Source organism: Manis pentadactyla, chromosome 9 (genome assembly GCF_030020395.1).
Source record: "Manis pentadactyla isolate mManPen7 chromosome 9, mManPen7.hap1, whole genome shotgun sequence".
NCBI classification, from domain to species: domain Eukaryota; kingdom Metazoa; phylum Chordata; class Mammalia; order Pholidota; family Manidae; genus Manis; species Manis pentadactyla.
Window position 1 is genome coordinate 13,418,364 of NC_080027.1, and position 13,248 is coordinate 13,431,611.

Here is a 13,248-nt window from a genome sequence, read left to right on the forward strand (position 1 = left end):
GCCTGCTTTCCAAAGCTGCTGAGAGGCTCAACTCCAGAATCTGAAGGTCTGAGTGCCGTTTGGACTGACTGGCTTGCACTGAAGCCTTGGCAAAGTCGCTTTCCTCTCTGGTTCTTATTTTCTCATCTGGAACATAAAAGGGTGGGATTACATGAGCCCTCAAGTGCCTTCCAGCTCTGGCAGTCTGTGTGGCTGGCTCAGCCTTTCTGAGCAGGTCAGCAAGGCGGTGGCCCTGCGATGTCGGGGGGCCAAATCACCACAGGCTTCCTTCTGACCTCCACCCTGCCCCAGCTTCTGCAGCTACTGCCAGCCAGGGGGTCTGCTCCCAACTTGCCACAGTCCTGCCCCAAAGGTAATTGAGCACCATGCACAGACAGCAGATTCGCCTTCCAGATCAGCCCTGACATTAACGAGCTTTGTGATCTTTAGTAACTTTCCTTCTCTGAGCCTTCGTTGCCTCACCTGTAAAACCAGAGCCATGGTTTTACATCTGTGGGGGTTGGCAGCTACAGGCTCTTCCAGAAGTCAGGCCCTTTATTCCAGGGACTAGGGGGAGCCCCACTCTGACTGACCCCCAGCATGAGAAGTCATCCACTTGATGTGAAAGTAAGTCTCTGAAAGGGACTCAGAACCCTTCATACCCCGTTGGCTTTGCCACCAAGCGCAGTCATTCCCTTGTCCCTCAGAATCTCCTCCCCAACGCCTCTTCTCAGCAGCGGATGAAAGAGACAGGCACAGCTGAGTTTAGTAGCTTTCAGGCTGGGGTGGCAAGGCCCTGAAAAGGGCAGTGTCCCGCTCAAGGTCACACAGCAAAGAAGAGAACCAGGCGGCCACAACTCAGCTCAGTCTCGAGCCCTCTCTCCCCAGCTGCATGCAAGCCACGCACTCCACCAGCTCCTGGGCTTTCCTCTGCACCTCACTTCCCCAGCCCCAGGCCTTAGGCAGCTCTTGGACAGAAAGGAGGCAGAAAGCTGCAGACACTGCTCTCTGAGGACCACACCTCAGAGAAGGGCTGATCTCCCAGGTGGGGTTGCTCTGAGGCTTCTGGCAGGGAGGCAGGCCTGAAAACTGATCTCCAAGAGGGCGTGGCCCCAGAATGCCGGCAAATAAAAATCCAGAGAGCCGGCCCCGGCTGGAGACCAGTGGAAGGCCAGAGGAGCAGCTCCGCAAGCCTCTCGGTTTCTAGGCCTTGGAAGTGGTAAGCCCCGGGGGCAGGAGGAACCCTGGGAGGGCCTGTGGGGACCACAACTGAGGGTCCTGCAGGCAACGTGGGGCAGATGGAGGGAAGCAGATGTTTGTGCTGCAAATAGCGGGGGAGGTGCCAGCAGAGAATCACTGCAGTGGGCTAACAAGTCACATCCAGAGACAGCTCACACGCCCGCCCATGCCGAGCCCCTTCCACGCAGACGCACACGTGCCCAAAGACAGATACGGGGCAAGAGCCCTACTCACAGGCTCGCCTCACCCCAGTCAGAGCAACCTAGCCCTGGCTCACTTACCTGGAGGCATGAGGTGTTGAAAGAACTCCCTTTCCCACCTGCAAACTGTCCAGTGACATCTATCTGCCCACTGTTTTAGATGCCCATGGCGTCCCCCCGAACGCTGCTCCTTTGCCTGCTGGTCCTGGCGGTCACTGGAGGCTGGGGTCGGCAGGTGGCCAGCCCAGGCTGCCACTTGCACCGTGAGTAACCCTGGGAGCAGAGAGCTGGGTGGGAGCAAAGAGCTGATGGACTGGACTGGGTGCAGCAGCACCCTCAGTGGGCCCACACTGAGGTTCAGGTGACAGGAGCACACGAGCCTTCGCAGAGGTACCATCTCCCACTTGCCCGTCTCCTTCTAGCCTTCAATGTGACAGTGCGAAGTGACCGCCAAGGCACCTGCCAGGGCTCCCATGTGGCCCAGGCTTGTGTGGGCCACTGCGAGTCTAGTGCCTTCCCTTCCCGGTACTCCGTGCTGGTGGCCAGTGGCTACCGACACAACATCACCTCCGTTTCTCGGTGCTGCACCATCAGTGGCCTGAGGAAGGTGAGGGGGCCCAGCCTGGGGCAGTTCGCTGGGGTGAGGGAACCCAGGGGAGAGAGGGCCCAAGGACAGCCTGAGGAAGGCGCCTGGAACATGGAACCCCTCCTCCCCAGGTGAAGGTGCAGCTGCAGTGCTGGGGGGACCGGAGGGAGGAGCTGGCGATCTTCACTGCCAGGGCCTGCCAGTGTGACATGTGTCGCCTCTCCCGCTACTAGCCCATCTTTCCCCTGTCCCCGTGGTCAGAGGGCTTGAGCTGGGGCTTATTCTGTATATCCTGAGCCTCCCTGAGGACAGCAGCTCCACCCCTTAAAGCCGTGGTGGTTGCCTCCCGAGAAGGGGGACATTTCTACCTCTGCTGGGCCTCCTAACCAGCTTTCACCATTTCCCTTTGCTCCTTGTCCCTACCCATAAATAAAACAAGCATTTCTCAAGTTTCTCTTTATTAAATCTAACCCCAGCCAGGGGCAGGGGGACAGACCATGGTGACTGTGACCACCCCCACCTTGCCCCAGGACATAGGGAATCTCTTCTGCCTGTGCCCTCACCCCTCCCCCTGCCCAATAAATAAAAAGGGGACAAGGAAGTACAGGGTGAGAGCGGGGAGGGAAGGAGGTGCTCCAGGCCCAGGACAGCGTCTGTGTTGGGGGTGGGCGGAGGGGTGGGGAATAAATAGCTCATGGACCCCATGGTGGGGTGAGGAAGGACCTCGTGCTGGCACGCAGCGGAGCGGGCAAGGGGCCGAGTCCCCCTGCTCTAGGCCAGGAGCAGTGGGGGGGACCTGCCTGCAATCTGGAGCCCAGCTTGGTGGGGCAGGGGCAGATCCCCAATGGCAGCTTCCTGGTCAAGTTGGCTCTAGTCAAGTCCTGCCACAGGGCTTGAGAGTTCTGTTGATAGGGCCACCATCTCTCCTCCTCTCCCCACAGTGAAAGCTGCCCACACTGGGCCAGGCACGGAGCCCTCCAAGCCCACTCTAGCAAGGCCAGGGGTAGGTTCTAGGCCCCCCGGGCAGGAGAGGGGATGGAGGGACTGACAGCTCTGGGTTTAGCTCCTCCCCTTTTGGGGTATCTCTAGCTCTGACCCCCACTGGCAGCCACCTGGGGTGTGAGCCGCTGGAGGGGGGCCTCCTTGGCCTCCTGGGTCCCCTGTAACCGTCGTAGCTGTAGCTCCTCCAGGCCTTGCCACAGCTCCTGACGCTCCCGGGCCTTCTGCTGCTCCCTGGGGAGAGAGGGCGAGGCAGCTCCCCTACTGGGCCGCCTGCAGTCCAGCTCCAGCCACCCAGCTGCACAGGGACCAAGGAGCCTCCCACGGAGGGAAGAGCCCTGGGAGCCACTGCCCCCCTCCAGGCATGAGCAGGCAGATTAGCCTGGCTCGGAGAGGCTGGCGGAGGGGAGGAGGCTCCAGGGAGTCAGAAGCTCCACACCCAGAAGCGGCACTGGGAGGACGACGGGAGGATGCAGTGGGCAGTAGGGCACTGAAGGCCCAGCCCTGCCAGGCACTCACGGAGCGACCTGAAGTGTCTAGTCAGATGGGGTGAGGGCTGTTCCCTGCAACAGGAGCAGGTGATTCCTCCGGCTTTTCTCCCCCCTCCCCCCATGCCTGGCCCCCCAGTACTCACTGCTGCTTCTCCAGCTTGTAGGAGGCTGTGAGCTCATCGAACAGCTTCCCGTTCATCTCCATGAAGGTCTTGAGCACATTGTAGATCAGAGATACAATGGTTCTTGGCAGGGTCAAGGGAGAGGGGTGAGAAGGTGAGAGCAACTTCAGTTTGGCCCAACCTCCCTCTCAGCACTCTGCCTGTCCTCCGTCAGCACAAGCGTGCAGCCCTGGACACCACAGCTCTGCCCTCTTTCTGCTCCTTTCACCATCCCTCTGTCTTCAGACAAGTTCCATGACCCTGTTCGGCCAGGAGCAACCCCAGGTCTGGACTGGCCAGTCCTGGGCCCAGCTTCCGTGGGGAGGTCAAGGGCTGCACACTCACTGATTCCAGTGCTCCTTGGAGACTTGGTAGAGGGTCCCAAAGACAGCAGGCAGCACAGTGTGGCAGTTGTCCTCAATGAGGCTCAGGATATACTCATTATTCCAGAAATACAGAGCCCGCTCTGCAACCTGCAGCAGTAAGGTGGCGGAGCGAGCACCTGGCAGTGGCTTCCCTTACCCGCACCCACTCCAAAACCCAGCGGCCCTGCCCTCCACACAGCCATCCTTACGCTCATCTGGCCCCCTGGGAGAAGCAATGTGGTGGGCAGCAAAGATGACTGGACTTGGAGTCCAGTGCTCAGGGCCAGATCCTAGCTCCACTGCACATTAGCCGCAGGGCCTTAGGTGAGGCATTTAACCTCTCAGCCTCAGTGTTCTCATTTGTGAAATGGGGCTAATAATAACTATCTCCCCAGGGCTGTTTTAAGAATCACATAAGGTGTTTAATAAACTTGAACAGCAGAGTCACTATGAGGAAGAATTGACTTCCACCATGTATGGCTCTTAAGAATAGGAGATGCTCTATGCACTCAGGAAGACAGAGTTTACAACCGGCCTGATGGTAAGGGAGGCCTAGCTGGGCCCTGAGGTGGGACTAATGAAATCCAAGGGCACAGAGAAAAAGGAAGAAGTGATAACAGCCCATTCTGGGGCACATTTCAGTTTACCAAATACATTTCCACTATGATCTCATCCCCATCCTGTGAAGAGATTGGCCCACTTTACAGAGGAGGAAGCTTATTCAGACTCACAGTTAATGACTAGCCCAAGGCCCTGCAGTCAGTAGGAGGCAGAGCTGAGGCTTGACCCTAGGTTTCCTGACCCTAAGTATGCTGTCTCCCCATTATCAGATCCAGAAGGATCCAGAGGAGAAACTGAGGGTAGAGGGAGCTATGTTAGGTCAAATGGTCTCCAGTCCCTGCCCAGTACCTGGAAATGGGGGCTGGACACACAGCGGGCCACCTGCTTGAAGAGGGGCTCCTGGATCTTCACAAACTGAGAGGGCTCAATGACATCAAGAATCTCTTCCATTTCCCCAAGAAACATCACCTGGGGGTGGGACATAGGGCAGCAGCTGCCATCTCCCTCAGCACACACCGGACTGCCCTCCAGAAGCTGGGCCCTCCCAACCCCTCTGGTGGACGTCAAAGCCCTTCATACCTCCTTCTGGGTGCAGGTTTTTGGCCAGTATTTGAGCAGCCCCCGGATCACCTGCGGGAGTTGAGGCAGAAAGGAGTCAGACCTGCAGGGGTGGGGCCGCCTCTCCCCGCAGAGGTACTCACGTGCTCTGTCAAGGTGGCATCCTTCTCCAGGAACTGTACCACACAGTATGCCAGCTGTGGAGTGGGGAGAGAAAGAATGGGGGTCAGCAGGGACCTGGACAGGATGCCAGACGTTTGCTCACTCACTGGGTTCCATCTCTCATTTGGGAAGCATTTACCGACTGCCCAGGACATAACAGGGACAGAGCCATGATCTCACAAGAGAAACAATCAGCAAACTAGTCCTTATAAATTTTACAAAAGGTTCCACAATCAAAATCTGTGCCACGATCTATGGGAATGTAGAAGGGAGAGAACTGTCCTTCCTAAGGCAGGGGCTGGGGAAGCTTCACAGAGCTGATTTCTAAGGTCAGTGTTAAAGGGTCATGGGAACTCTCTAAGGTAGATGGAACAGAATTAGTAAAGAAAAAAAAAGAAGGATGCTAAGTTCATGACTCAGTGTGGCCGGAGCTCGTGTATCAGGCTGACCTAGATGGCTGTCCTGATGGTTAGGAACTCTCCGTGTGGCAGGGCCAGGCCTGGGCCTTACCTGGGCGTGAAAGACAGACAGTGACTTGACAGAGTGCAGGGGAATCAGGACCCGGACCAGGAACTGCTTGTGCTCGGTCTTCAGGGGCAGTGCAAAGCCATTGATGATGCTGAGGAGGGGGCAGAAGAGAGGAGAAGGTTCAGATGACTGGGCCTCAGTCCTTCCTCCCAGAATCCTGTTGCTCCAGCTGAGGCCCAGGGACAGTCACCTTCCTAAGATCTCCAGCAGCTCAGCCACACCATTGAAGTGCTCAAGTTCATAGATGAACCTGCAAGAAGAGAAGAATGCAGAGGGGCTCAGAGCAACAGAGGCAGACCCAGCCCCCTCTGAGCCGCCCTGCCCACCACTGCCATCCCCCTGTCTGCTAATCCAAGTCCCTCCCAACCCAGAGGCTGTGCTCCCTTGCCAACACCCCAACCCAGTCCCCACTGAGATCTAGCCCACCTCTGAATCACCCTTCTAGGCCAGCCATTGGTGCCACTCTGCACCCCAGCTCAGACCCCTCTTCTATGCATTCCTTTATCTCCTCTCCCCCCAAACCCTAACCCTCACTACCTGGTCCCCATCCTATCAGTGGACACCTAGCCTGCATCCTTCAATCCTTCACTCTTCATGCCAGTCAACCAAAAGAATGACAAGCGCTTAGACTGTCTACTCTGTGCTACGCACTTCTCAAAATTATCCTGGGAGGTCAAGCTTATTAGATCCATTATGCTAGTGAAGCACAATGAGGCCCAGCAGTTCAAAGACACATGCCCCAAAGTTAAGAAGTGGATGGACTCCGAGCTCCTGGAGGACAGGGATCATATCTCTCTTGTTTTATAGCTGATAATGTAAGAGCTCATGTTTCAGAGTCCTGGCCTCAGTCCAGAAGCCGTACTATGTGCTCTGGAGGCATTGCCTCATTTCAGTTTGATGACCAACCCTGGGTTAGTAGAGCTATCATTCCCATTTTAGACATGAGGAAACTAGGAGACAGCTTAAATAACCCAAATATTTGAACCAAACTCAAACACAGGCCCTCTAGCTCCAGAGCCAGTCTCAACAAGGGCATGTGGACCCCTGGTGCCCACGGGCATGGGTGCTCAACACACATTTGCAGAAAGAATCTCTCTTTGCAGCCTCATGTCCTGGTGCAATAAGGGTCAAAAGACCTCGATCCTAAGAGCCCAGATGACCTAGTCCCTCAAACCACTTAATCTCTTTTGGCCTCCATTTCCTTATCTGTAAAATGGAAATAAATACCCTTTCTCTGCTGACTTCACAGGCTTTGTATAAACAGTATTAATTAACATGTTGCTGAGAAAGAACTTGGTAAACCAGAGTTCCATAGGGCCCCCCAGCCTGGGAGCCTCTGCCTCAGGCTGGTTTCCCACAGCTCTCCCCCTCCCACCCCAGGGCTCAGCTGGACAGGCAGTAGGCACCCACCGGAGGAAGATGTGGCTGCACTGTTTGCGGATGTAGGCCCGGAGCCCCAGGAACTTGCCGTAGACCCGGTGCAGGATGGTCTTGAGGTACTCACGCTCCCGGGGGTCCTCACTGTCAAATAGCTCCAGGAGCTGTGGGTCAAGGGTCAGGTGAGAGGCCAAGTCCAGGTTGCTTCTGTCCTTTCCCTACTCCCCTCAGAGAACCTGCCCCTGCCCCATGGCACCACCCGGCCTGAGCCCCCACTTCACCATCAGGACAAACTTTTGATCCACGTATCTCTTGGCCACAGAGGGCTGGAAGTCTGGGCTCTCCAAGAAACGCAGGAAAAACTCATATACCAGCTGGGAGAGGGGACAGACAAAAAGGAGAGTTCAGAAACAGCCTCCCTGACTCCCCTTGCCCTATGGTCCTCATCCAACAGTCTAGGACCTAAGGAGACCTTCTCCCCTCTCCTCAGATCTCTTGTGGAACTCAGATCTCTGACTTCTGCAGCTCTCATACCTGCAGATGTGGCCACGAAGGTTCAAGGTTGGGCTCATCCTCTTCAGGGTCAAATTCAGGGTTCTCACTGGGTGGCAGGGTCCGGAAGATATTCACTGAGATCTGGGCAGCAGAGACAAGGTTCTTTAAGGAAGAGCCTTTGAAGGCAGAAGCCAGGGTTGGTTCCCTAACGGGCCTCCTAGCACCTGCCCCAGCAAGCAGTTTGCTCCTTGGAAATCTAGTTCATGGAGGCCCTGGGCCAGGGGATGGGGGTCTCAGGCTGGACTGGACATATCCCTGACCTCTACCAGGGACAGTCCAGCAGGGAAGACAAAAATGAAAGCAATAAGGTCTATGGATATTTTAGGCACAAAAGTGAGATTTCTAGCTTGGACACTGAGAGAGGCTTCATGGAAGAGGCAGCACCTGAGCCAGGCCATGGGGATAAGAGACATGGGGGGATTCATACCAGGCCTCAGGAGAGCAAAAGTGAAAGTGTGGGGTGGGACAAGCCAAGGAGGCACTGAATGACCTCTGGCAGGGTGCTAGGCAGCAGGGCTGGGGGAGGGGAGAAGATGGGGTTTATTCTCTGCACAGCAGCTCACAGGCAAGCCAGTTGGGTTCCAGCACCTCCTAAGTTCTTTCCAGAGTTGGGTTGTGGGGTGCCAGGTGCTCACCATGCGGATGATGTCTGGGTAGACAGGCTCAATGAGGACGCCCCGGGTGCTCCCCACACACTCCACCAGCTCATTGAGCGCTGCTCGCTTCACCTCCTTCCCCTTCAGGTCAGCCACACAATCCAAGAAGTCAAACATCACTCCGCACTGGGCCAGCTTCCGGCTCAGCAGCTCGTGCAGCTCAGAGGCTGGCACATCTGGGGAGAAGGGATGGGGCTGAGCCTGGGCCCCAGCCGCCACAGCTCTGGGCGGGGGTGGACCCTCCTACTGCCTTGGGCAGCCTCCCCTGGCCTCAGACCCCATGCTCTTGTGCCATCGCCCACTTCTCACAGAGAGCAAAGAACTCCTGTCCTGTCCTCCATTCTTACAGGGTAAAGAGCTTCATCTTTCCTCCTAATCCAGGCTCAGAGAGTACAATGGCCTGATTTTAAAGCAAGGTAACAGACCCTGGATGGTGGGGCTTTCCACAGGTGCCTGAAACAGCCACTGCCTGCCTCTCATGGGTGGCACTCTGTTCTAAAAGCTAGTAGTGCAGAGGAAGTTCAGAGCCAAGGACCTCTAGGGTACCCTCGGGCTCAGCCAGTGGAGTTCTGTGGCCCAGAGGTGAGGGGATGACAGGGTGATCACAGAGAGCCTGAGTACCTGCTGGGCTGCTAGGGGCCTCCTGGAACCCAGGCTGTGGGCCCCACCCTTGGCCCTGGTCTGCCCCCCAGGGTGGCGTCACTTCCAGATGCCCCACCTCCAAGAATGACAGGCTAGCCAGGCCATGCGTCAGCAGAGGGCTGGGAGTGGGGGTCAGTGCCAGTGGTGAGGTCCCTCGCCTGGAAGGGGCCACCTAAACTCCCTCTGACAGCAGCTGCCAGCTGCTGCTTGCTACCCCTCCACATACACACACACACACACACACACACACACAGCCTTCCTTGCCCATTCTGGGACCCAGGCACCTCGGCAGCCAGCAGCCAGGCTCACCTTTGAGCAGGGGTAGTGGAGTGAGCTCTTGCTGGTTGCTCTGATAGCGGAACTGAGAGGAGCTATGGGAGCGCCGGGGCCTGGCTCTGCGGAGGGATCGGCGGGAGAAGCCGTCTACCTTGTCGGGTGGGGGCACAGGTGACAGCCCCGGGGAAGAGGGGCTGGTAGGAGTGCTTGCAGGGGGCAGCTTCGTCTCCATGGTGGCCAGGCAGCAGGTCAAGCGTTCAGTCCCCTGGGTTCCCTTTGGGCCTGGAGATGCTGAGTGAGGTGGAGCTAACTTGGGCCCATCCTGTGGGGCATGGGGGGGGCACAATGACAGTCCTGCCTGCCCCCCCCCAGGCCCTCGGCAACTGCCCAGTCCTGGGGGGCAGGCAGGGTAGAGAGGAAGACGGCTCAGGCCTCAGGTCCTTCCAGGGGGTCCTGAAGAGTCCAGTTAGGGTTCCCACCCTCTTTTGAAAACGAAGTCAAGGCAGAAATGTTGGCAAGAAAAAGAGAGCGCCCGTCAGTTCTTTCAGGAGAGACGGTGTGTGCGGCGGCAGCTGAGCACCCAAGTCTCTTTTCTCTCCTGCCCTGGCCCAGAACCTAAGTAGGGGCATAGTCCCGTCCCACAGGAAACATGTTCCCCCTTCTCACAGACTGCCAGGCCCCAGGCTCCAAAACAACCCCGTTTGGAATTGGGCCTATCCCCCAAGCCAGCCCCTACCTGGAATGGGGCCCCTGGGGCCTCATCCCTGGCCCCTAACAGAACGGGGTCCCATTGCTATTGCTGCTCCACTAATCCGGGCTACCAGGGACTTCCTCAAGAATGGGGCCCTGGCCCCATGCCACTCCGCTCCTGGATCCCGGCACCCTCCCCCACCTCAGCGCCTTCTTCGCCCCCAAATCTCATTTGCCCCCGGGTGAGGGACACTCACTTCTCAGAAGCCCAGACTTTGGTCCCCTTACCCAGGGGCTGCGGGTGGGGAGGGGGGCAGCGGTTCAGGGCTCCTTCGCAGAGGTTTCGCTCCAGGCGCTGGCGCTGGGCGGCGGCGCTCCGAGGTTCTCTCTCGGGCTCCGGGGGGCCCGGAGCATGCCCCCAGCTCAGCCCCGGGTCGGGGCACGGGCGTCCGGCGGGCTCTGAGCTGGCCCGGGCAGCGCGCGGACCTCTCCTCAAGTCGTGGGACCCGAAGCGGCGCGGCGCTGCGGGAGCCCCGGGTCTGAGCGCACCGGCACCCGCCGCCCAGCTGCTCAGGATGACATCAAGTCACTCCGCCCCCCCCAACGCCCGGCCCGCACCTCCTCGCGGGCGGGGGCGCTGGGGGCTGCGTCAGGAAGTTCCCGGGGCCTCTGGGAGATGTAGTCTCCGCACCGCTTAAAGGAGGCTGCCAGTCCGAAAGGGTAACCCCTGAGAGCTCTGGGGATAAGGCTGAAGCAGAGCCGGGATGGGGTCCAACTGGAGCTGGACTTCTGGGTTCTGGAAGGGAGGCCGCACAGGGAGAGGAGAACTCAGGAGTCTCAACCACGAAGGTAGAGGATGCCAGCACAGGACCCTGACAGGAAATAGGCCCAATCCTACGCCAGGCCCAAAGATTGGACTACTCTATCTGTGCCCTGGGCACCCCACCCCCATGGGAACCCCACCTTCTCCCCAGAATGGTTTGACTTCGGACCCCCAACTTGGAAACCAGCACTGGACTGGTTAATAGTCTTCAGTGCCTGCTGGGAGGGGTGTGGCACGCCCAGGCTGCTGGGAAATGCAGTCCGTCCTCTGGCCTGCAGTCCCCCTCCCGTCCCTCGCTGTCTATGGTGACATCATGGTCTGGGGTTTAAAGGGCCAGCCTTGGAGTGGCAAAGCATCAGAGCGGGAGGTGCTCCCCGGTTGCCACCCCACCCCAGGCAAGCCAGCCTCCCTGGATGAATCTCCCAGCCCTCTGGGTCCCAAGATGTGTTAGTGGGGTCTCTGATTCAAAACCCTGCTGCGGGGATTCTATGGGTTTGGCATATAAGCCCAAAGTTCCTGGTCTGCAGTCCTGGGCCCCCTTTCTAGGACCCTAGACTCCAACACTTTTTATTCCCTGAACTCCATCCCCTATGCTATCCTATGGAATCTCCACCCAGAATTTTTGCCTGGATGAACAAATGGTCCACGTGAGCAGTAGGAGTGGCTGAGAGACTGGACAGTGAGGTCAGGGAGAGGCTGGGGCCCTTATCAGAGTCTTCCCCACTCTACCTTGCGCTTTAGAGGCCACTCAGTGCCCCAGTGGAATGACCCAGCCATCTTCCTTGCTGTAGATGGAGTCTGGGTGCCCAAGAGGTGCCCACCTGCTGAGCAACAGAAGCAAGGCCACAATTTAGCTATGCTGGGACCCAGGACTGTACCACTAGAGAGCTGGCCAGAACCCCTATTGCTCAGATATCTTCAGCAGGCCTTGTCCATCTGGACCTTGGTGTCCTCATCTATCAGATGGAAACCCACAGTCTCCTTGCCCATTTCCCAGGCTGCGGAGGTGAAGCCTCTTCCACATCTCTGCAGGAAAAGCCAAAGGAAAGCCACCCCACCAAGCTGTCCATGGCCAGCGAAGGACACCAATGCACAGAGGGAAGTGTGTTGCCCAAGATCATACAGTCTGTCATCAAAAGCTAGGACCACAGGCCAGGTCCACACCTCCCAGCCTAAGTCAGGATGGCACCAGCTCCAGCCCCCAACTGCAGGCCCTCTGGGGGCTAGTGCCCTGGACTCTGAGGGTCTCAGGGTCAGGCTGATGATGGAGGGTTGGTGCTTTGTACAAAAGGTGTGCTTTACTTGAGGACTGGGGGACCAAAGGGTGGAGGACAGACACAAGACTTCCTGCAAGAAGTGGCATTTGAACTGGGTCTCAAAATAGATTAAATGTCACATGTGGGAGTACAGGGTTGAAAATTCTTTTTTAAATCTTCTTTACTATACTATAAAATTCACATACTGTATAATTCACCCACTCTGGCATTGTTGTTTAATGAGTATAGAGTTTCAGTTTTGCAAGATGATAAAGTTCTGGAGATTCCTTGCACAACAACGTGAATATTCTTAATGCTATAAAATTGTATATTTAGAAATGGTTAAGATAATAAAATTTGTTGTATATATTTTGCCACAATTTAGACAAAATGCAAAATCCAGACCCTGTACCATGGCCCATGTCAAAAGCGACAGCACCCAGGCTACCTTCCATGTTCCCTTCCACACCTATCCTGATCCTACTGAGGAAATTCCTTAAGGGGCTTCTTCTGGGTGGGCCATGCCTGGGGAAGGGAGAGCCTCCCCCCAGGGCCCCTGAGGCCTAGAGCACATGGTTTGCCTCATGAGTTTCCACCTAATCTAATATGAGGAGGCCCTAAGGACCCCACAAAGCCTGGCCCTCCCCCTTTGCTCTCTGCCAGGGGGAACCTTGGCCCCATCCTTCCCCAGATCCCTCAAGTTCTCTGTGAACCAGCTGTGCAGTAAAAGCTCCCTACTGCAGTGCCCAGGGCCAGTGTATTTGTAGGGGCTGCTTGATCTAAGCAGGGCCTGGGACTTTACCCTAAAAATACGTCTATGGGATCCCCAATACCACCTTCCCTCCTAAGGGAATATTGTCCCCTTTATCTTGCAAATATTTTTTCTCTCTCTCATTCAGTTCCTACTCCAAGGCCTGGGCCAGGTTGTGGGATAGCTACATCTTTGGGATTGGTTTTCTGTGGAGCTCATAGTGCACTGTCTAGGGGAGACAGCAGGGAGGAACTTTGTGCCCCTCTGAGCCCTGTCTATTTCTCTGCTGTGGCACAGATGCTGCACTGTGTCCTGGCCACAGAGGGGCTCAGGCTCAGGAGTGGACTTACAGGCACCCACTTCTAAGAAACAGATGTGGCTCGCAGGCAAGTC

The 13,248-nt window shown here is 57.0% G+C and overlaps 2 protein-coding genes across 5 annotated transcripts; one reads left to right on the top strand and one right to left on the bottom strand.

The window, feature by feature from the left end:
- The first annotated feature begins 496 nt into the window (after window positions 1–496).
- Window positions 497–2,453, top strand: GPHA2 (glycoprotein hormone subunit alpha 2). Its single transcript, XM_036928718.2, has 4 exons — window positions 497–1,198; window positions 1,579–1,681; window positions 1,841–2,025; window positions 2,136–2,453. The coding sequence occupies exons 2-4, from the start codon at window positions 1,579–1,581 to the stop codon at window positions 2,235–2,237; spliced, it is 390 nt and encodes a 129-aa protein (XP_036784613.1). The 5' UTR covers window positions 497–1,198; the 3' UTR covers window positions 2,238–2,453.
- Window positions 2,454–2,483: 30 nt separating this feature from the next.
- Window positions 2,484–10,627, bottom strand: PPP2R5B (protein phosphatase 2 regulatory subunit B'beta). 4 transcript variants are annotated; one of them, XM_057506922.1, is made up of 14 exons: window positions 10,314–10,627; window positions 9,369–9,657; window positions 8,397–8,593; window positions 7,741–7,842; window positions 7,488–7,580; window positions 7,240–7,370; window positions 6,020–6,079; window positions 5,812–5,920; window positions 5,283–5,336; window positions 5,161–5,211; window positions 4,930–5,049; window positions 4,001–4,128; window positions 3,638–3,739; window positions 2,484–3,237 (listed from the first exon to the last, which is right to left on the bottom strand). In XM_057506922.1, the coding sequence occupies exons 2-14, from the start codon at window positions 9,565–9,567 to the stop codon at window positions 3,090–3,092; spliced, it is 1,494 nt and encodes a 497-aa protein (XP_057362905.1). In that variant the 5' UTR covers window positions 9,568–9,657; window positions 10,314–10,627; the 3' UTR covers window positions 2,484–3,089. The 4 variants fall into 4 exon arrangements, with proteins under 4 accessions (XP_057362905.1, XP_057362904.1, XP_036784219.1 ...); XM_057506921.1 differs by having other exon boundaries at window positions 10,283–10,627; XM_036928324.2 differs by having other exon boundaries at window positions 9,369–9,817; window positions 10,283–10,627.
- Between the last annotated feature and the right edge of the window lie 2,621 nt (window positions 10,628–13,248).